We start from the raw sequence: 19,466 nt of genomic DNA on the forward strand, positions 1-19,466 counted from the left end.
GTAAGCGAGGGTTCATGTCTTCTGTTTGCAGACTACCGTTCTGATGGCGTTAATATCGATACAATTTTTGCTGCTTAACTCAAGACGCAGGTCAATAGTTGTACTTGCAGGACTGGAAAGGAATACGTACAACAACGGTTATTGTTGTCAGTCCCAAGTATAAAATCTAGTTTGCATTGCTGCAATGACTGAAAATTAGATTTCTGAAACACCAAGTTTTATGGATACCAAAAGGATCAGCTGGCTAATTTGTTTTTAACATGCAGAAGGCGCTAGAAATACTGGAAAAAAATTACTATTGCGGATACAAAATTTTGAACTTCAGTATGTAGTGGTCATGCGGTCAAGTGCTCTGCAAACACGATTATTATTCATCAATGAAAAAGGAGATTAGTTGAATTGTCACAAATGCTAGATTCGTCTGAAACTTTTCTAGCTGCAGCACCCTACCAGAAAAAAGGCCTGAGACTTCGCGATGTACATGTTTGTGACAATAGAGCCTGGAAGTGTTAAGGATGATTTTGCCACATCTTAAGCCAGGCAAACGTGTCTGGCGGTCATTAAATTAACTTTAAAATGATGGGATGGTTATATGAGAGGCTATCTCCGGATCAGCAGCATATACCCCTCTCAATCATCATCATCAGCTCCGTTACTGCGACTGCAGGATAAAAGGCCGTTGCCATTGTCTACAAAAAAACCCTTGCCAGCGACAGCTGTGGGCACCCATTCGACGCAAATTCTCACATTTCGCGGAAGTACATCTCTGCCTCCGTCTGCACGCTTTGCTACTTGGAATGCGCAATATTATCATCACTGGCCACTAGTTAGTTGTTTTCAGAATTACTCAGCCTACTAGGTATATTCACACTACTCAAGACAAAATAGCGGATTTTCTCTTGGCAGCTATATTATCAAAGTTTAGCATTGTGAAAAACATTTCTGTACTTAATATATCAATGACATAAAAACACACCACGAATGACTTACCTCAAGATCTTTAAGACCGTCCTTCTTAAAATAGTAACAAGAAATCACTTCAGCGACTGACTAGGCACACAAACGCTAAAATTCTTCACTTGCCTTCTTTTCCCCATCCTCTTTTTTTTTTACTGGAAGAAATTGCCTTCTGACATGGTGACGTGGGGACACTGCTGTCATTCACGCAACATGTTGAAAAACCTGATGTTGATTATTTTTCTCTTTGTGTTTTACTACCGTTTTATATATGTTTGGCGACTCTCTGTGATGGGTTTATGACATTTTATCTTTATATCCTGTCAGTATATGTATATGACACTGATTGGGACCTGTTGTATAATTGTGATGGAACGCCCCCCACCTCCCCCCCCCCCCTATGTAATGCCCCACCACCCAGGGGTTTTTAAGGGTCAATAAATGATGATGATGATGTTAACTACATGAATTTCGCACATGAAATTCGCAGAAATATGCGCTCTTGCTGCCCCAGCGTTTTTTCTTTAACGCGTCATAAATTTGCTTTCCACATTTTATGACCTGGCTTCGTCTTACACTTTGTTCGCAACCTTTGCGTCTACTCATAAAAGGACCCGAGAAGTGCCGGTGTTAATTTATTTCAGTGAAGTTAGTAAATAAACAGTAAAAGAAGACGAGTATGCAGAATTAAGGGGTGTAAAGTTCTTTTCCCAGCCCACAGTAACTCTTTGTACCTGTAATGAAGCAGAAATGCCAGTTCTTCATAACCTTTACAGAGGACTGGGTTCCTCACCAGAGAAGCGAAGACAGGGAGAAGAATAACGCAGGCTGCAGCGTTGCTGATAAATTCGGAAAAGATAGTAGAGACGATGCTCAGGCATATCATGAGTGGCACAGGTGGCAGGTGACCCAAGCCGGTGAGTTCCTGGCCCAGGAGTTGGGACAGCCCAGACACCTGCGCATGCATTCGAAAAGAAATAATCTTGCCGGAAGTATCTGCTCTCTTTGACTGCCCTAAATAATTTAATGCTTATGCTGTTTGATAAGATGTCAGAGATCATAGGAGCTTAATTTTACCACGAAGTAGTTAGCGTTCAGAATTTTGCCTCAGCAGCAATTTACCCGGAAACGCCTCTACTGGTACAGCTTCGCTAGCAGCACCTCTGTTTTATTTTTTTTAAATTTGAGATAAGCCACCGCCTTGGTTTTTTTACGTTCCTGTAAGGCTGCACTCAGTAATCATCGAAACTAGTGCAATAATCCAAATCTGACTGCTCCAGTCTTACGCAGTGCAGTCCATATTATTTTCTAGGTACCTACTTTTTCAGGAATGCTGTTATCTTTACAAAGGTGATAAGCTCGTAAAGCAGAACTCTTCATATAATCCGTCCTAGTTTTGATAAAAACTTAAAAATTCTTTCAGGTTGTTTTGTTGATAAGGCTGGAGATTTTCGCAGCTCAGGGATTCTTGTTGCGCTCAGAATCTGTACCTGTGCACTGGTTTATGATAGCATAGGAAGCATGCGAAACAAACTCGAAAATTTGTGAAAACTAGGATACGATAGGGAGTCAGCGCAAGCCGGCTTGAGGAATTCCACGCCTTTTTATATAGCGCAAGGAATGCACCTACCGAGAAAAACGCCCATTGTGTCATTGTAATTTGATGAAGTGCGGAATACTGCGGAGAACGAGGGAAGCAATAAAGCTCAACACTTGCTTGGGGAGAGAATACACTAAATTACCTCACCTTGTACGTCGCTGTAAAAGGTCATATACTGGCAATGTTGCAAAAGAGATAAGAATTAGAAGGCTTCTTTGGTAAGACGGCTTATATATCCTGGAGAAGTTTGACATGCCAAGTACAAATACAGCGTGATCTTCTTTGAAATCTCAAGTTCGGAACCAAAAAGAAGGCAGGGAAAAGTTGGAGTAGCGCTAGCAGTGCGGGATAATAGTCGAAAAGTTTAGCATTCATGACAAAAAAGTCTTCAGCCGAGACACTAGCTGAGTTTCTCAGAGGATGGTCCTGCGATGTGCAAACACTGTGAGGAGCACTCCAGCAAATGTTTTCTACTATGTTACGTAGACCACTCTTTGCTGAATCTGGACGCTGGCCACAAATTTTGATTTGATTCATTGGGGTTTAACGTCCCAGAGAGACTCAGGCTATGAGGGGCGCCGTAGTGAAGGGCTCCGGAAATTTCGACTACCTGGGGTTCTTTATCGTGCCTGACATCGCACAGTGCACGGGCCTCTAGAATTTCGCCTCCATCGAAATTCGGCCGCCGCGGCCGGGATCGCACCCGTGTCTTTTGGGCCAGCAGCCGAGCACCGTAACCACTCAGTCACCGCGGCGGGCAAGGACACAAACTTTGTACGAAGTGAAAAGCATACTGAGCGCGGTTAGTGTAAAACGTAGTGGGCGTGCGGACACACACATTATTCGTTACTGTTTCCGGGTACGTTATCTTGTGCTCTTACTGCATGGGCCCAAACTAGCAACTTATTAAGGGCTAAAACGCTTTTGTCATCCGCTTTTGTGTAGGTGCTCTAATATAAGTAAAGTAAATTGAAAACTTCATTGAAATTTTTGCCGGCCCTACTCGCATTTTAGTATCTTCAGTACCACAATTATAAGTGATTCTTCTCATATTGAAAACGCCTTTGTGCTGCACACTGTGGCATAAATGGTGCCAGTAGGAAGTTGTAAAGGAGTCACGTAGAGCTCATTGGAAGATTCGTACACCCCTCACCCTCATTCCTTCGGCGACGGCAAAACTGCTGCCGATGAGCAAGATGACGCTCCAGTGAAGTCTGGCCTGCACTATTTTCCAGGACATAAGAGAGGGGCCCTTGGGGCCCTCCCAGGGCTTGGCTGGGATCATAAAGAGCAGGATCACAGGTATCATGACTGCCGTGGCGTCCTTGGGCCTTCTGGAATTGGAAAGAAGACGGTGACACCCAAATCAGGGGATACATACATTGAATACGTGAATACCTTAAAAACGCCACTTTTTAATACGAAGAGCTGTTTCATCGGAACCGCAACCTGACTTGCGAGCTTGATCAAAGTATCCATCGCGCGATCAGTTCGCCATCTTGCAATGCCATATATGCCGCAAAAACATTATACTTTCGCCCGTGAACATGCAAATTTTTCGCACTGCGCGCACCAATGAACACCTGTACTAAATTTGCAGAGGCTCGAAGACAGGGCTGCAAGTTGCCTTGTCACAAACGCAGGCGCAAAGGCACCGCAGAATGCCCCTTAAACTAAGCCTTTTCCATGTTTCAAGATGTCGCTGGACAGTCACCCCCCGCCGCGGTGGCTCAGTGGTTACGGTGCTCGGCTGCTGACCCGAAAGACGCGGGTTCAATCCCGGCCGCGGCGGCCGAATTTCGATGAAGGCGAAATTCTAGAGGCCCATGTGCTGTGCGATGTCAGTGCACGTTAAAGAGCCCCAAGTGGTCGAAATTTCCGGAGCCCTACACTACAGCGTCCCTCATAGCCTGAGTTGCTTAGGGATGTTAAACCCTAATAAACCAAACCAAACCAAACCAAACCAAACCTGGACAGTCACCCCGTTAGCGCGCTGACATCTGCGGCTACGTATAGCCAAGAAACGTTCAGAGGCGCCGGCACGTACTGAAGAACTTTTGTTAGCTTGAAGGAAGTGCAGAATCAGAATGGAAGAACGTGAAAACATTGTAACAAGTTCACTTCACCATCCGCCACGGGCGACCGCTCCGTCCTAAACCGCAGCCATGCGGGCGCCGTGCTAGGATTGGTGGGAAGTGCCTAAGTGACCTAGAGCGCCGAACCGCTCGGAATTTTAAGGAAGTCGAAGCACTTCGAGGCGCTCTGAGCGAGAGGCGAGCTCTCGCAATAGCCAGCGGAATCTAGTCATAACACCCGATTTAGGCCAGCCGAATGTGCAGTAGCCGCTCAGAGGGCTCCAGGACACTCTGAAATGACCAGCCGAATATGCCATTTGGGAACCACTTAGCAGACGACAATCGCACTGGAAGTGACTGTTCGGTTGCGCGAACATTCGGCGGTTTACCCGCTTACTGCTGTTATAAGGCGCTTAGATTATTGAAATCCCGGAGGCAGTACATATATCGGCGCCGCGCAGTGTTCGTGCGCAGATGGTTCGGGGATGCACGCGCGGTGCGTACGTCACTGAGGTGTCCGTGGAATGGTAGGAGTTGCTTTTTTTCGAGTTCACTAAGCCGCCCGCTCACTGTTCAGTAGTAATACCAGTGCAGCGCCTCCCGCTTCATTCGAATATTTACGTGTGAAGCTGAAAAAGTAACAACATAGCGGCTTAGGTATTGGCCGCGATATTTCGTTCTTATACAAGCCGTGTAAATCAACCTGATGCGTGGCTGTTCGTGATAGCGATATGCAACCTGAAAAAAAAAAAAAAAACAATGAAAGGCTGCTGTGACTTCAAAAAGGATAAAAATGTGAGTGCTGCTAGCGCTTTACCCGATAATGTGCAGCTCAGCCGGCAATTATCTGTTAGAAAGCACTCGTTGGGCAGTGTATGACGAGAAAATAGGCCCATTTAGTATTGCATCAAATGCATACCGGAGGGACCTTAAGATAGGTTGGAGCTTTCCGAGTTTATTAGCTCTACACTCACTGATGATGGCGTTGTTGATTTGAAGGCTAAATAAGAAAGTGGGTAGTACTATGTATTATACCGCAGTGATGTCGCACTGGATTGAGCACCCGACTCGCATGCGGCAGATGCGGAGTTCGGTCCCCGGTGCCTCCGAGTGCCCACTGGGGATAAAACAGGTACCAGTTTTCCCCTGGCATGGTGCGCGGCTTATGTTAGGAGAAATGCTCGAGAAATGGGTGTTTGACTCCGCCTTGAGCAGAGCGTAACATCGGCCATGGTACTTTTTGGTCAAAATTTCCCTTGTCCCATAAAAATTAATTATCACCATCACCAGTTTAATGTATTATGGATTGTCTAAGACATTTGCCCTGTTACTCACACGGGGTCGAAATATGTGGCCCATCCCTTTGCAAACATTGGGTCCCGGAAGAGCCAGAGAAAAACCAGGAGAATAAATAGGAGCAGGACGGCCACTTCGTGAAACCTGCAAGAGCGAACTCGTAACATTGTTGCTGTCATTCCTCACTGAAAAAGAAATAAGGTAGAAAGCGCGCAGAAGCTAAACGATGGGAATAAATAAAGCAGTAGTAGCCACTCCTTCATTACAAAGCAAAATTAAGCCCCCCTTTTTATTAGATGCAAAAAGCCCTGCTCAGGCTGTCGGACACCCCACACTGGAAGTTTCCCCGAGGCTTTCGTAAGTGAACTAAAGAGAGTCAAATTAAATTATAATTAATTCGACCACCTCAGGTTCTTTGCCTTGCCTTGAAATTTGGGTAGGGTCAAATGTTTAGGGGAATCCCTCAAGGTGGAGTAGATTTGTAACAAGGGAGTAATTACTCGCTCACATCCACCCGAACGCAGCCATACGGCTACAGAGGAAAGCTATACAGCTTCCAAAGAAACTTCGTTGTTAAAGAAAAATTCCGCTTGGTCCCGGGTTCAAACCCGGGCTAGGACTAATTTTTCATTAACTACGAAGTTTCTGAGAAAGCTGCATAACTTTCCTTTGTAGGCGTATGGCTGCGCTCGGGTGGATGTCACTTGGTAATTACTCCTTTTTACAAATTTGGGTATACGAGTGCTTTTACGTTCCGGTCTTATCGAGGAGTGAACGAAGGATTACTTCTTAGTCAAACACATAACACTACACAAAAGGTTACAATGGATGAGCGGTAAACCGGAAATGTTTAATGCTAGCTGCTCATGGCAAAGCCACGGTTGAACATACCTGAGTGGTCCGAGAGCAGCGTAATTACGGCGGATCGCTGCCATAACGTAGGAACTTCTTTCCTCTCCAAGGTCAGGGCTGCGCAAAGGAACTGACGGTAAATCTTCAGCACAAGTGAAGCGAGGGATTGGCTTTTGGCCTGAACAGACAAAGCTCCAGAAGCCAGAACAAAAAACGAAATGAAACAAACGCTGACATGCGGAGGATAGTTTCATAATAAAGAAAACGAGATGAACGTATATTTTCTTGACATTATTTGTGACCCTCCGAGATAACCAGGTTGTCTCGCCTTGTGCTCGTTTATGTTACTGAAAACAAAAAGATCACCAGTGGAAGAGCGATTTGCATTGCACTGCGGGAAAATATCACGTGACTGTCCTTGAGGTGTAGTTATTCTGGAAGAGTTGTATTCTTAATCTGATGGTCGCACGAGGGGTATAGCACCGGTTTTTCTTTTGTTTTTGATTTCGGGTCTTGAAAAAGTTGCAACATGAAAAGCCGCTGGATTGAAATGGCAAGAGATTTACTGTTTCACTTAGAATTAATTACCTGCATAGTCGGGTCCGCTAACCAATGAATAGCTCATGGAATACATGATTACTTGGTCAAAACCCCTAACGTTCGCTAATAGAAAATCACGCAAAGGATTTCTGCGTCCGTTACCACATAAAAAAGGGGGGTGGTAGTGAATGAACTGATGTCTTGGACACAGGTGTGTTATAGTGTTACAAGCTGCGGAATATGCAAAGCAGAAGGAGCGCCTTACGTCTGCTGTATCCGTTTGACACGTCTACCTCATTTTCTGTCCTCAGCGTGTCCTGCACAACCTCTTCACTGTTGCCACAATGCGAAAAAAAGAGTCACTGCTTTGGCTCCCTTGACAGAGTACAACACTCGACTCACCAGGATTATCTGTTCGGCCCATGATGGTAGAATGGGGAATTTTGGTTTGTAATTTAAGTCTTCTCTCCGCAATAAAAAGACAACAGTTCTAAGACGTCCGCCGCTACGTACCTTCCTCTTTTACATTTATTGTCAGTGTGCTTAGCATAACAAGATTTTCCTAAGCCTTCTAAGCATGCGTTTCTCGCTTACTTTCGACGCTCACGAATAACGGCCGATCATGTGCCGTTTTCATGGCTTTCTAACCAGAGTAAACAGTATTTGACAATTCATCAAGCTTAGTAAGCGTCATACGTTGAGTTAAGGCAAGAACTTGTCCCAGAAAAACTTGACGCTGCCGTTGATGCTGCTGACTGAGCACTGACAGCTATGAGCGGATTTTTTAACGGGTGAAAAAGCTGAGCTACTCATGAAAAGAGAATAAGGCTCAGCCGGCTGTGCAGAAAAATCCCCTGAACAGAAAAGTGCCCAAACGCCTAGCGCAACCAGGAGAAGGGGGGGGGGGGGGGGGGGGCTTTTTCTGTAATTTGACATGTCTACTGAAATCTTAACGCACCTATTTCAAGAAAAAGAAAATAAATAAATGTTCTGCTCTATTTTTCTTCAGCGGCAAAGAAATTTTGCGAGAGGTCTAAGTCAAAACATGCTTATAGACGAGCAGAGTCTCTCACAAGGCGCAGGTGTTGAGAAAGCTAAGGACTGCAGGTCTAACCTAATAAGCACCAGAGTAGTAAAACTTTCGTCAAAGACGGAAAGCATACCTCTTGCAACGGAAGAAGAATGGCACCACGGCGACAAACGTGAGGCCCGTACCGAGAAGTGCAATCGGCAGGGCAAAAAAGAGCCACAGCGCGTAGTCCACGGGGGCCCTCCCACCGTACAGGCTGCACAAGGAACATGGCTGAGTAGTGAGGGACATCTTGCCTGCCATGCACACTTGGTTGGGAGAGCTAATATTCGTAATTAAAATGAGAAAGTACGAATTAAAATATCGCTGTTTGCGGGGAATGTAATCATCACGAGATTTAAAGAAACGCGAATAGGATGACGGCAAAGAACATACAAACGAGAGGAGATTAGACGAACTAGAGTCTTGATTTGGGCTTGTTGGTTAGAATGGTATCGTGCTATCGTTCCTTTATTGCTCATGGTCCATGTCTGGCGCTCGATTTGAAGTACCACAATGAAAGATTAGAACGCTGAAGACAGAGACACGACTACCAAGAGAACAGGACATGTGCGCCTTCTCGCCACTACAACGCTTGTGCATGAAAGCATTATTACTCTTCATCGCTGCATTTTTCGCAATTATGTAGGGTTTTCAACTGTATAATCTGTCAGCTTTACTATACTCTGTGAGCGCTTGACGGCTTTCAACAACGTAATACAGCTGAGCCTCATTATAATGAGGTTTAAGGGGACCGGTGATTACTTCGTTATAGCCGTTGCTTCGTTATAGCCGGTTCTGACCGAGTTTACACGAGGCGTCGCTATTCCTTCGTTATATCTATTCATTCGTTTTAAACCGTTTAGTTATAACGAGTTTCGACTGCACATTACTAGTGCAACTATTTTAATACGGATGATTTAAATTTCTCTTGGTAACAAAGTTCACTTACTCTTCGACAACGAATTGGAAAACAACATTAGAAGCCCCGCTGGTGATGGTCGTGATGGTCCCTATATTTGTACCATACAGGACGCTGAGGTACAGAATTGCTCGTATACGGTGCTCGGTTATCTTGTCGAGGACAGGTTGCTCGTCGATGACTTTTGTTGGAGCCACCACGTGAGGCTCTTCCTTGTCTCTGGAAAAAGAACGGCTCGATGTTAGTAACAACCAAGCGGTTCTCAGTTCGGACAATAGCGGCATATACACGGTATACTGAAGTAGCGCGGATGCTCTTGCTACCCTTACAAAAATGCTTCTTGAGACAGTGTTGAAGTTCTCATGAGCAGACTCAACACGCCATGTTGAATTTTTGTTGTGACCAGGATGGGCTAGTGTTGGTGAATTATTGAGGCCGAGTTGAAACTCATTGGAAAAGTGACCACTGTGCTAGAGTTGAGCATTCTCAATGAACTTTCTGCTTTGCGTTCATGTTGAATTCATGTTGGAATTACGGGAGTGAATCAACACGCCATTCTGAATCTTGGCTGGGGAAAAAAGCAAAAAAAAATCCTGGGAATACATTCGTATTGCGCCAGATGAACCGACTACCAATGCAATTTTCGGCGGTATATTCATATTTATTGCTGCAATTTCTCGTTAACGTGAAGCCGTCATCCCCTGTGACGTAGTGCTCCACAAATACGCACAAACACGTATGTATATAAATATATATACATTGACCCTAGCCGTACACATCCATCAGATAAAGAGCATGGGACAGAACTGCACACGACGCTATAGGAAGAACTGACAGAGTTCATCTCACGATCTTAAGTGCAACCTCGGCTTCGCCCTTATATAGTCCTACTCAGGGGTGTCCAGATCTGCGCAGGTTGTGGCCTGCCGATCAGCAATGTTATGTCAGTTATTATTATTAATATTTATTTATTTTATGTGTAGTAGAAGTAACCAAGCTCATATGCAACGGTCTATTATTTGACGACCTTGATTCATTCATAAACAACTTAAATAAATCATTAATTAAGCGCCCTTTTTTATGAGAGCACATACGAATCCTCCAAAGTAGGTATGCCTGAATGAGCATATTGCACTTTTTTCTATGCAAGAAAATGACTTTGAGCTATTTATGAGAGATTTAACGGGTGCTGCATGCGTTCTTAATATGTGTAATGTGATCAGGTTCTACTTACACTATGCATGTCGAAATGATTTCACTTAGTTAGGCTTAGAAACGGCTGCCTTGAGATGATTCAACTTAAATTCAACAGAAATTGCTCAGCAGTAAATCTCTTGACTACGCTCAACAAAAATGCCGTGTAGCAGGTGTTGAGTAGGCTCAACATACATTGAGTTCATGTTGGTTTCCAGTTGATTCAACAGGAGCTCAACAAGGCGTCAACTGAAGCTCAAAAGTCATTTTTGTAAGGGTAACGACTATATAGGGTTACTTTCTAGCTTGGTAATCGTAGTCCTCGGAATGGATCCCGCAGGTTCCAGGATACTGTAATGGGATATCTGGACCAGCGATGAGCACTCATCACCAAGGCCATGAGTATTCATCCGATCATCACGTAGGTGTCTGCGTTGGGAAGAGCGGCGATGTTCGGTGGGTCACTGTCTTACAGCCTGCACGCACGCTTAATAGCGGGACTTAATAACGCATGTGATTAAGTTGCACGTAAGGAGCTGTAAGCCTCTTAATCCCGTATTTCTTCAATTTTACTATCGTCATTGCAGCTCTACTGAGTCAGCTTTAAGCATGTGTTCGCGGAAGCTGCAATCTTTTATGTTGTCTACTTCCCTTTTTCGCTGTTTAATATAATACGCTATGGTTTGCAACGTTTAACGTCCCTAAGTGGCACATGGGCAATGTGAGACGCCGTAGTCACCGGCCTCGAATTAATTCCGACACACATGTTTTTATTTTGCTTTTTTTTTTAACACACATAACTTCGCACAGCACAAGGTCTTTTTTTGTGTTTCATCTGGATTGAAATTCAGCGACTGTATTTTCATGGAGGCTCATGCGTTTTCAATGTCAGACTAACCTCATTGCAAACAGACTGTGCATGCGTGTAAGCTTCCCGTAGTTGTGTCGGACAGCTTAGATTACATAGAAAAAAATTACGAGGAAGTTTAGCGGCTGAAGTGGTGAAAGGCGAAAAAGCCTGAGTGCTGCATTCTGCTACGCGATTCTTCACTTCACATTCTGTTGGTGCATTAGTTAACTGCCAATTAATGACGCTTAATCTTTGCCTTTAGGAGTGGAACGCGACAGCGTGCTGTAGCGCTGCCAGGGAGTCCATGGAACGCCACCACCCGTTCAGCGCGATGCGTTGTCCTTTGAACGCAACGCTTTTTGAGGATTGGATTTGGATTGGAAAACTTTATTCACCGGCAAAAAGTGATTTAAGGTGAGTTCTTGGTCGCACTAGATGGCCGTCAGCCCGTGGCTTACGGCGACCTCGTTGGCTCGCTCCACTGCCCGGAGTTGGATCCCCGGGTCGGAGCTGAGCAGCACGGCCTCCCACTGCTCGGAAGTTAGGAGCTGAATTAGGTCCGGGGGAGGTGGATCCTCTGGACAGTTCCACAGGATGTGGTCTTGTGTGGCTCTGTCGCCGCACTTGATACATTGGGGGGAGTATTGCCCGGGGTACATGAGCGAAAGTACCGCCGGGTTCGGGTGGGAATGGGTTTGCAAGCGACGCCAGGTGGTCTCCTGGGTCTTCGTGAGCGATTTATGCGGTGGAGGGAAGATGCGTCTTTCGAGGCGAAAGTGGTGTGTTATGTCGTGAAACGAGTTCATGCCATCCCTCGAGAAACTCGAGTCAGAGGAGCCCACTGCCCGGCCGACGAAACCTCGGGCGTAATCGTGGGCTGCCTCGTTCCCCGGGTTGCCCGAGTGGGCTGGAACCCATAACAACTCGATCTCCCTTGCGGGGGTGTGGCGGGTGCTTTTGAGGATTTGGAGGGAAATGGGGGAGACGCGGCCTCTCGCAAAGTTGCGTATGGCTGCTTTGGAATCGCTGAAAATAATGTCAGCTGATGTGTTGGCTATGGCTAATGCAATTGCCGCTTCCTCCGCCGTCTCGGAGGAGGTGGTGTGTATCGTGGCGGCTGTTAGGGGCGAACCGGTCCCGGTCACTGCGCCTATCGCGTACGCTTTGTGCGGTGTTAGATATTCCGCCGCGTCCACGTAAGCGGCCGCGGGGTAGTCCTTGTATTTGGCGTGTAAAGCGCGGGCTCTCGCCTTGCGCCTTCCCTCGTGGTGCGTAGGGTGCATGTTCTTAGGTAGGGGTTTGACAGTGAGCATTCTGTGTACTTCGGGGAAGAGTTGTTTCGAGTCCTCGGTTAGGGGTTCGGCGTTTATCTTTATACGGTGCAGGATGGCCCTACCTGCCTTGGATCGCGTGAGACGTGCATACTGGGAAGTGAGGTGTGCTTCGCACAGTTCGGGTAGCGTGTTGTTTATGCCAAGGGCTAGCAATCTGTCGGTAGGCGTGTTGTGCGGTAGACTGAGCGCTGTCTTGTAAGCTTGACGGATGAGGCACTCTATCTTGATCTTTTCCGCTTGATAGAGGTGCAGGTACGGTAGAGTGTACACGAACCTACTGAGGACGAATGCTTGGATCAGTCGGCAGAGGTCGTTCTCCCTCATGCCGCGTCTCTTGTTTGCTATTCGTCGTATGAGCCGGGTGGTTTGATTGACCGTGGCGGTCAGTTTGCCTATCGTTTTGCTATTCCTGCGGTTGCTCTCAGTGAGCATCCCGAGAATTCTAATGGTAGATACTTCCCTGACAGGGTGTCCTCCTACATTTATGTGTAGTGAAGGTGGGGGTGCCTGGCCTGTGAGGCTGCCTCTCGGTGTGTCTCTGAGCACAAGCAATTCTGATTTTGGATGCGAGCATTCGAGCCCCGCGCCAGAGGCGTGCGACTCGATTACGTTGACGGCCTCCTGCAGCGTCTCCTCTATTTGGCCGTCACCGCCCGTGGACATCCACAGGGTGATGTCGTTCGCGTATAAGCTGTGTTGTAGACCCTCGATTGCAGCCAGTTTCGGGGGTAGCGTGATTAGGGAGAGGTTGAATAGGAAGGGCGAGAGGACCGAGCCTTGCGGCGTGCCTCTGCTTCCTAGGGGAATGGGATCGGACGTGAGACCTCCGAGCGATAGCTCAGCCGTTCTCTCCGAGAGGAAAGAGCGAACGTAATTGAACGTTCTCTCCCCTGGGTCGATGCGCGAGAGGTTCGTGAGAATGGCTTCGTGTGAAACGTTGTCGAAGGCCTTTTTTAGGTCTAAACCTAAGATGGCCTTCGTGCCATTCCTGTATGAAGGGTCTAGGACGTCTCTCGAGAGTTGGAGCATGACGTCTTGCGTGGATAGGTTCGCTCTGAATCCTACCATCGTGTGTGGGATGAGGTCGCGGTCCTCCGCGTAGCTTTGTAGCCTGTTGAGGATAACGTGCTTCATTAGCTTTCCCACGCACGATGTTAAGGATATGGGGCGGAGGTTTTCTATAGAGAGTTTTTTGCCTGGTTTCGAGATGAATGTGACCCTGGCGTGTTTCCATACCTGCGGGATCTCGCCTTCCCTCCAGTACGAATTCATCAAGTCTGTCAGTGCCGTCACCGACGTCAGGTCTAAGTTTCTGAGTGTCTTATTGGTTACTCCATCTGGTCCCGCCGCAGAGGTGGTGCGGAGTTTGCCGAGTGCAAACCACACTTCGGCGTCCGTGATGTCCGCGTCTAGGGTCTCGTTAGGGAGTCCCTCGTACGCGGGAAGCGGGTCTGTGTGTGACGTGTTAAGCTAACGGTTTCGCAGGTCTGCAAGCAGCTCTGCGTTCGTGCCTTGGTGTTGGTGTATGAGCTGTGCAAGTTGATCACGTTGTGTGGACTTCGTCTGCGTGGGATCTAGCAGGTGCCGGAGCAGGAGCCATGTTTTCTTGCTTCCCAGTTGTCCGGTTAGATTGTCGCAGATCTGTCCCCATTGTTGTTTCTCCAGTTCTAGCGTGTACGCTTCGATCTGTCTTTCTAGCTGCGCTGCTCGGCGTCTGAGCTGTCTGTTGTGACGCTGGGTCTTCCAGCGTTTGAGTATGCTGGCGTTCGCCTCCCACATGTGCAGGAGTTTCATGTCCGTGGTTTGATGTGGGTCCGTGGTTTGTGTGTCTACCGTGGTGGCTGAGACGTCCTCTTTGAGCGTGCGAGTCCACTCAGCGAGGTCGTCTATGTGCGTGGGTGCGGTTTGTTCCCGGAGGCGTCTGAACTTGTCCCAGTCTGTGATTCTGGTGCGCGCGGGTGGGGGTTTGTGTGGAGTGGTATTAAAAGTCGTGGATACGATGTAGTGGTCGCTGCCTAGCGTGTGTCCGGTGTTTGACCATTGCGCTTCGCGCACGTTTTTGCTCAGGGTGAGGTCTGGCGATGTGTCCGCACTAACACTATTGCCGATTCGCGTCACCGCTTGGGGGTCGTTTAGAATGGTGATACCTAAGTTTTTGGATTGTCTGCCACAGCCTAGTGCCTTTGGGGTTGGTATTGCGATAACCCCAAGCCGAGTGGTGAGCGTTAAAGTCGCCCACTACTAATAGTTGTGCTCTGGCAGCCAAGCGCGTGACTTTTTGGAGGAGGTCAGGAATTCCCGGCCCCCTGTCTTTTGGCGAGCTGTACAGATTCAGTACGAAGAGGTTGGCATCCCCCTTCTTTCTGGGTACGATTTCGAGGAGCGTGTATTGCGCACTCGAACTATCTATGGTGTGTTGGATCGCGGTTATGTTCCTTTGGACCAGCGTCGCAGTGACCGGGCCTAGCGTCGCCGTCGAGTCTGCAGGGGTGAAGGCTTTAAAGCCCGGTAATTTGACCGGGCTATTGGATTCCTGGAGCGCTATAATGTCCGGCTTGTTTGCCGAGTGTTGAATGTGAAGCTGCAGGTTGCCCCGCTTGTTGCGGAACCCCCTGCAGTTCCACTGCCATACGTTAATTTGCTGCTGCCGAGGGGCCATGTTGCGGCATTTGGGGAGTTAGTGTTTGAGATGGGTTTGGGCTGGGTGGGAGTCTAGCTTCAACGGCCGTCAAGCGGTCCGAGAATTGTTGAAAGACTTCATTTAGTCTGTGCGCAAATCTGGCCTCAAACGCCGCGAATCTCAAGTCTAACTCGGCGTTGAGTGCGGATTTGATAATCTCTTCCGAGGCAGTAATCTTTGCGCTGACTTTGTCCATTATGGTGAGTTTGGCTTTGGGTTGCGGTTCCTCCTCATGGGAGGCTTCGGCGGTGCGTTTCTGGCCCGCTTCCACTTCAGTGGGGGCTGGGCGTTTAAGGCTGGCGGGCGCGTCGAGTTCCATCGCTTTTGTGGGATGGCTCGGTGTTTGCGTCTGCGGTTTGTGCGTGGGCGTCTGCTGTAAGGGTGGTTGAGGTGTAGGTTTGCTTAAGGGGGTTAGATTGGGTGTAGGTTGGAGACGGTTTTTAAGTTCTGCCATTTCTCGATGCATGGATGCAATTACCTCCTCTAATGTGTGTATTTTTTCTAACAGCTCCTGTTCCCGAGCAGTGGCTTTGGAGGCCATGGCCGCCCAGCTCACCTGTTTTCCGGAGCGGCTGCTGCTTCTGTCGGAGCGGCTGTAGTCGGCGTTCCTTCGGCTGGCACTCGAATCTCTACTTGAACCGAGTGGTGGATAGGATGTCGATCGGTCGCGGGACTTGCTCTGCTTGCGCTCCTTCGGTGTTTGATTGGAGCGTTCCTTGGAGCGGGACTTGCGAAATTGCAGCTGCTGGTCCGGTTGGGGGGTGGAGCTAGCGTCTTGTTCGTTCTTAGACGGCTGGTGCGGGCGCTTGATGAAGCGGTGTTTGCAGTTCCTCCCGCCCGTCATGTGGGAGCCGTTGCAAACGATACACTTGGCCGTGCATTTGGGTTCTTCGCCTTCGGGTGGGGCTGGGTGGTTCTCGCCGCATCTGCGGCATAGATGCGTCGCAGGTTTGGGACACACGTCGGTGCGATGGCCCGTCTTGCGGCAGTTAAAGCACGTCTCAACGCGGCTGTGGAAGGGGAAGCAATTGAAGAGGCCTGCCCTGAAGCATATCGAGCGGGGGACTTTGCTTCCGGCGAAGGTGATCACGATAGAGGTCGACCTGCCGAGGCGGCGGGTCGCCACCACGGGAATGTCCGGGTTATAATCGAGGAAGCCATTGATGATCTCTTCGGGCGTCTCGTTCCAATAGGCGTTGTATATGATGCCCTTTACGGACTCGTCTGGCGGTGGGATGTATGCGGCCATGTCGTACGTTTGGTCACCCAGCTTGAGAGATTTGAGGTTGACGTAAACCAGGACTCTGGTCTTTACGGGGGTGCTGATGGTAAACGTGTTGTTGATGGGGTTGATACGGATGCGATCATGGGCTGTTGCCTCTTGATGCGGGAGGTTGAGTTCACGGCAAACTGCCGCGTGTATAACTTGTGGGCTTATGGTGCGTAGAGCCAGGCTACCGCGGGGTCTGACAACGACTTTATATTCGTCTGTCGGCAGGCGGGGAAGCGGCGGCTGCTTGCGTTTCGGTGGCGATGTCTTCTGTTTAAGCGTTGACTTAGACTTGTCCGTGGACGGGGGGGGGGGGGGGCGCCGACAGCGACCCTGCGCTCCTGCGTCGACGGCGTTCCGTTGGCGTCGCGGGCGGTCTTCCCGGCGTTCGGGCCGGTGCGTCGATATCGGTCGTGAAGCCTAGTGATGAGCTCCCAGTTCTTGTCGGCAAGCTGGTCTGGGGTAGCGTCTTCACCTACTACGGTGTATTCCATTGCAGCGTTCAGGATGCCGGGCTCCATGACTGCGGCGGCGGTGGCGAGCCCTGGCGGCTCCGCGGCCCGCGCTAGACCTAGCGTTAGGCCCAGTCAGGTGGGGCACGGAGCGGCGGTAAAAGCCCTGAAAGCGGGCTAAATTCGGGAGTCTCCGGGCCAAACGTGGTGTCTGTGGGAGCGGACCACTTTCACTGACCTTTTGGGACGAGGCACGGGGCCGTAGGTTGAAAAGAATCCCCAAAGGCGGGCTGTTAAACCGGAGCTCATGCGACGCGCGTCCACACGGCTTGGCGGCTCCTGGCGTTCTATCTTTTTGAGGAAAAAAAAAATGGCTGAGGCTTAGCTAAGGTTAGGCCTAGTCAGATGCGAAGCATATTGATTGCTAGGCTTGGTAATACATGGCTTTCCTTGGTTGAATACTTGGTCATTTTAATACAACCACTAGAAGTGTAGCAAGGATTGCCGTGGCAGCTATATACGGGATCATCGGTGAATTCAATTCGCTGCCGTCGCTCTTCAGAAGTTTCCCGGGCACGCCTATTCCGTTTCGTAGCATTCCAGCGTTCCGAACTTGTAGAACTACTGACGGACTCGGTGGCAGCACTAGTGGAAGCATGGCTGACAAGTTCCTCGCTTTGTTCTTCAGTTGTTGTAGAACGTTGTCGCCGAGCCGCATATTGAGCAGGCCGCTTAGCCAGACGTTCATCCCGCTCTTCATCGGTCTGTGTGGCACGCTGAAGCTTTCGCTTCTCGTTCAAATCAGCCCTGCTTCTAGGCAGCATCCCAACACCTGGCCGGCTCGTAAGTGCCCGGAGAGTTGTGATGTTGTGACTGAGAGAAGGATGAAAAGGAATTGCACGGGCCTGCCTACTGGCTCGAGCCAAGCCACCACCGCTGTCACGTGCAGATAGAGGAGAGTTAAAAGATCAGAGGAAAGAGAAAAGGGAAAGAAAAGACGCGCGTCGCAGCAACAACTGCGTCCGCCGGAGCGGACGCTGCTGAAAAAACAGATAAGCGGCCGAAGCCGCGCTCGCCGAAGCGAGGACAGATACCCTTTAGTGCCCGGAGAGCTGTTGTTGTTGTGACTGAGAGAACGATGAAAAGGATATTGCACGGGCCTGCCAACTGGCTCCAGCCGAGCCACCACCGCTTCCACGTGCATATAGAGGAGAGTAAAATATCATAAGAAAAAGAAAACTGCGTCCGCCGGAGCGGACGCTGCTGAAAAAAATGGCTGAGGCTTAGGTTAGGTTAAGCCTAGTCAGATGCGAAACATTGTCGCCGAGTTGCATATCCAGCACGCCGCTTGGCTAGACGTTCTTCACGCTCTTCATCAGTCTCTGTAGCACGCCGCAACTTTTGCTTCTCATTCCAACGAGCAGCCCTGTCTCCAGGAGGCATCTCTATCCCGTGTACGCCTAGCAGAGGCAGGCGCAACCCCTTGTATACCGCCGCTCTAACATCACGTGTAGGGTGCCTCGATGCCAGCGCCGCTGTACGGCGCAGCGCTGGCATCGATGCACCCTAATCACGTGTTCACTACAGCGCACCTAGCGGCAGAAGCAGGAAACACATTGGTCGCGACGCCTCGCGCGACGGCGCGAGCTGGGGCCCCGTTTCTCCTATGTCGTTACGTCACGCATCACGTGGTCCTCCTTGGTCGCGACGCCTCGCTCGACGGCGCGAGCTGGGCCAGTGTCTAGGTGGCTTTGGCTGGGCCCCCGTTTCTCATCTGCTGTGACGTCACGCACCACGTGGTCATCCTTGGTCACGACGCCTCGCGCGAAGGCGCGAGTTGGGCCCCGTTTTTCATCTGCTGTGACGTCACGCATCACGTGGTATGACATGGAGGTCACGAAAGGTCAGTGGTAACGACACCGCCGCGCTCGAGGAGCTGGGTTGGGCTATTTTAGTATGCTTCGCATAAAAACAGATAAGAGGCCGAAGCCACGCTCGCCGAAGCGAGAACCTGCAAGGAGAGCGAGGCAAGCTCAGCTTTATACCGCTGCTGTAGCATCACGTGGTCAGCTGCAGCGCCTCTGATGTGGAGCCTCCACCACCGCGGCCGACCGCGCGAGCCGGCTGCCCATCTCTCCTCTGCTGTGACGTCATGTTGTCACGTGGTCAGCCGCCGCGCCTCTGATGTGGAGCCTCCACCGCCGCGGCCGACCGCGCGAGCCGGCAGCCCATCTCTCCTCTGCTGTGACGTCATGTTGTCACGTGGTGTCACGTGGAAACGCTCAAGGTCAATGGTAGCTCCACCGCCGCGCTCGACAGGCTGTAGTGTAGCTCTAGTAATATGCTTCGCATAATAATCAGGGCCCCAGCTCGCG

General features: G+C 49.4%; 1 protein-coding gene across 2 annotated transcripts in view; it reads right to left on the minus strand.

The window, feature by feature from the left end:
• The window catches only part of LOC149333222 (Na(+)/dicarboxylate cotransporter 3-like), a 56,968-nt gene that overhangs the window by 2,593 nt on the left and 34,909 nt on the right, over positions 1-19,466 (minus strand). The window contains exons 6-11 of one of the 2 annotated variants that reach the window (XM_089558595.1): positions 9,342-9,530; positions 8,484-8,606; positions 6,820-6,897; positions 5,968-6,072; positions 3,711-3,891; positions 1,751-1,912 (exon numbers count right to left, since the gene is read on the minus strand). In XM_089558595.1, the coding sequence (XP_089414721.1) occupies positions 1,751-1,912; positions 3,711-3,891; positions 5,968-6,072; positions 6,820-6,897; positions 8,484-8,606; positions 9,342-9,530 (838 nt within the window). The remainder of the gene's footprint in view (positions 1-1,750; positions 1,913-3,710; positions 3,892-5,967; positions 6,073-6,819; positions 6,898-8,483; positions 8,607-9,341; positions 9,531-19,466) is intronic. The other variant, XM_089558596.1, reaches the window with a different exon arrangement.

The sequence above is a fragment of the Amblyomma mixtum genome, chromosome 8 (assembly GCF_055824585.1).
Source record: "Amblyomma mixtum isolate Tamu chromosome 8, ASM5582458v1, whole genome shotgun sequence".
Taxonomy (NCBI): domain Eukaryota; kingdom Metazoa; phylum Arthropoda; class Arachnida; order Ixodida; family Ixodidae; genus Amblyomma; species Amblyomma mixtum.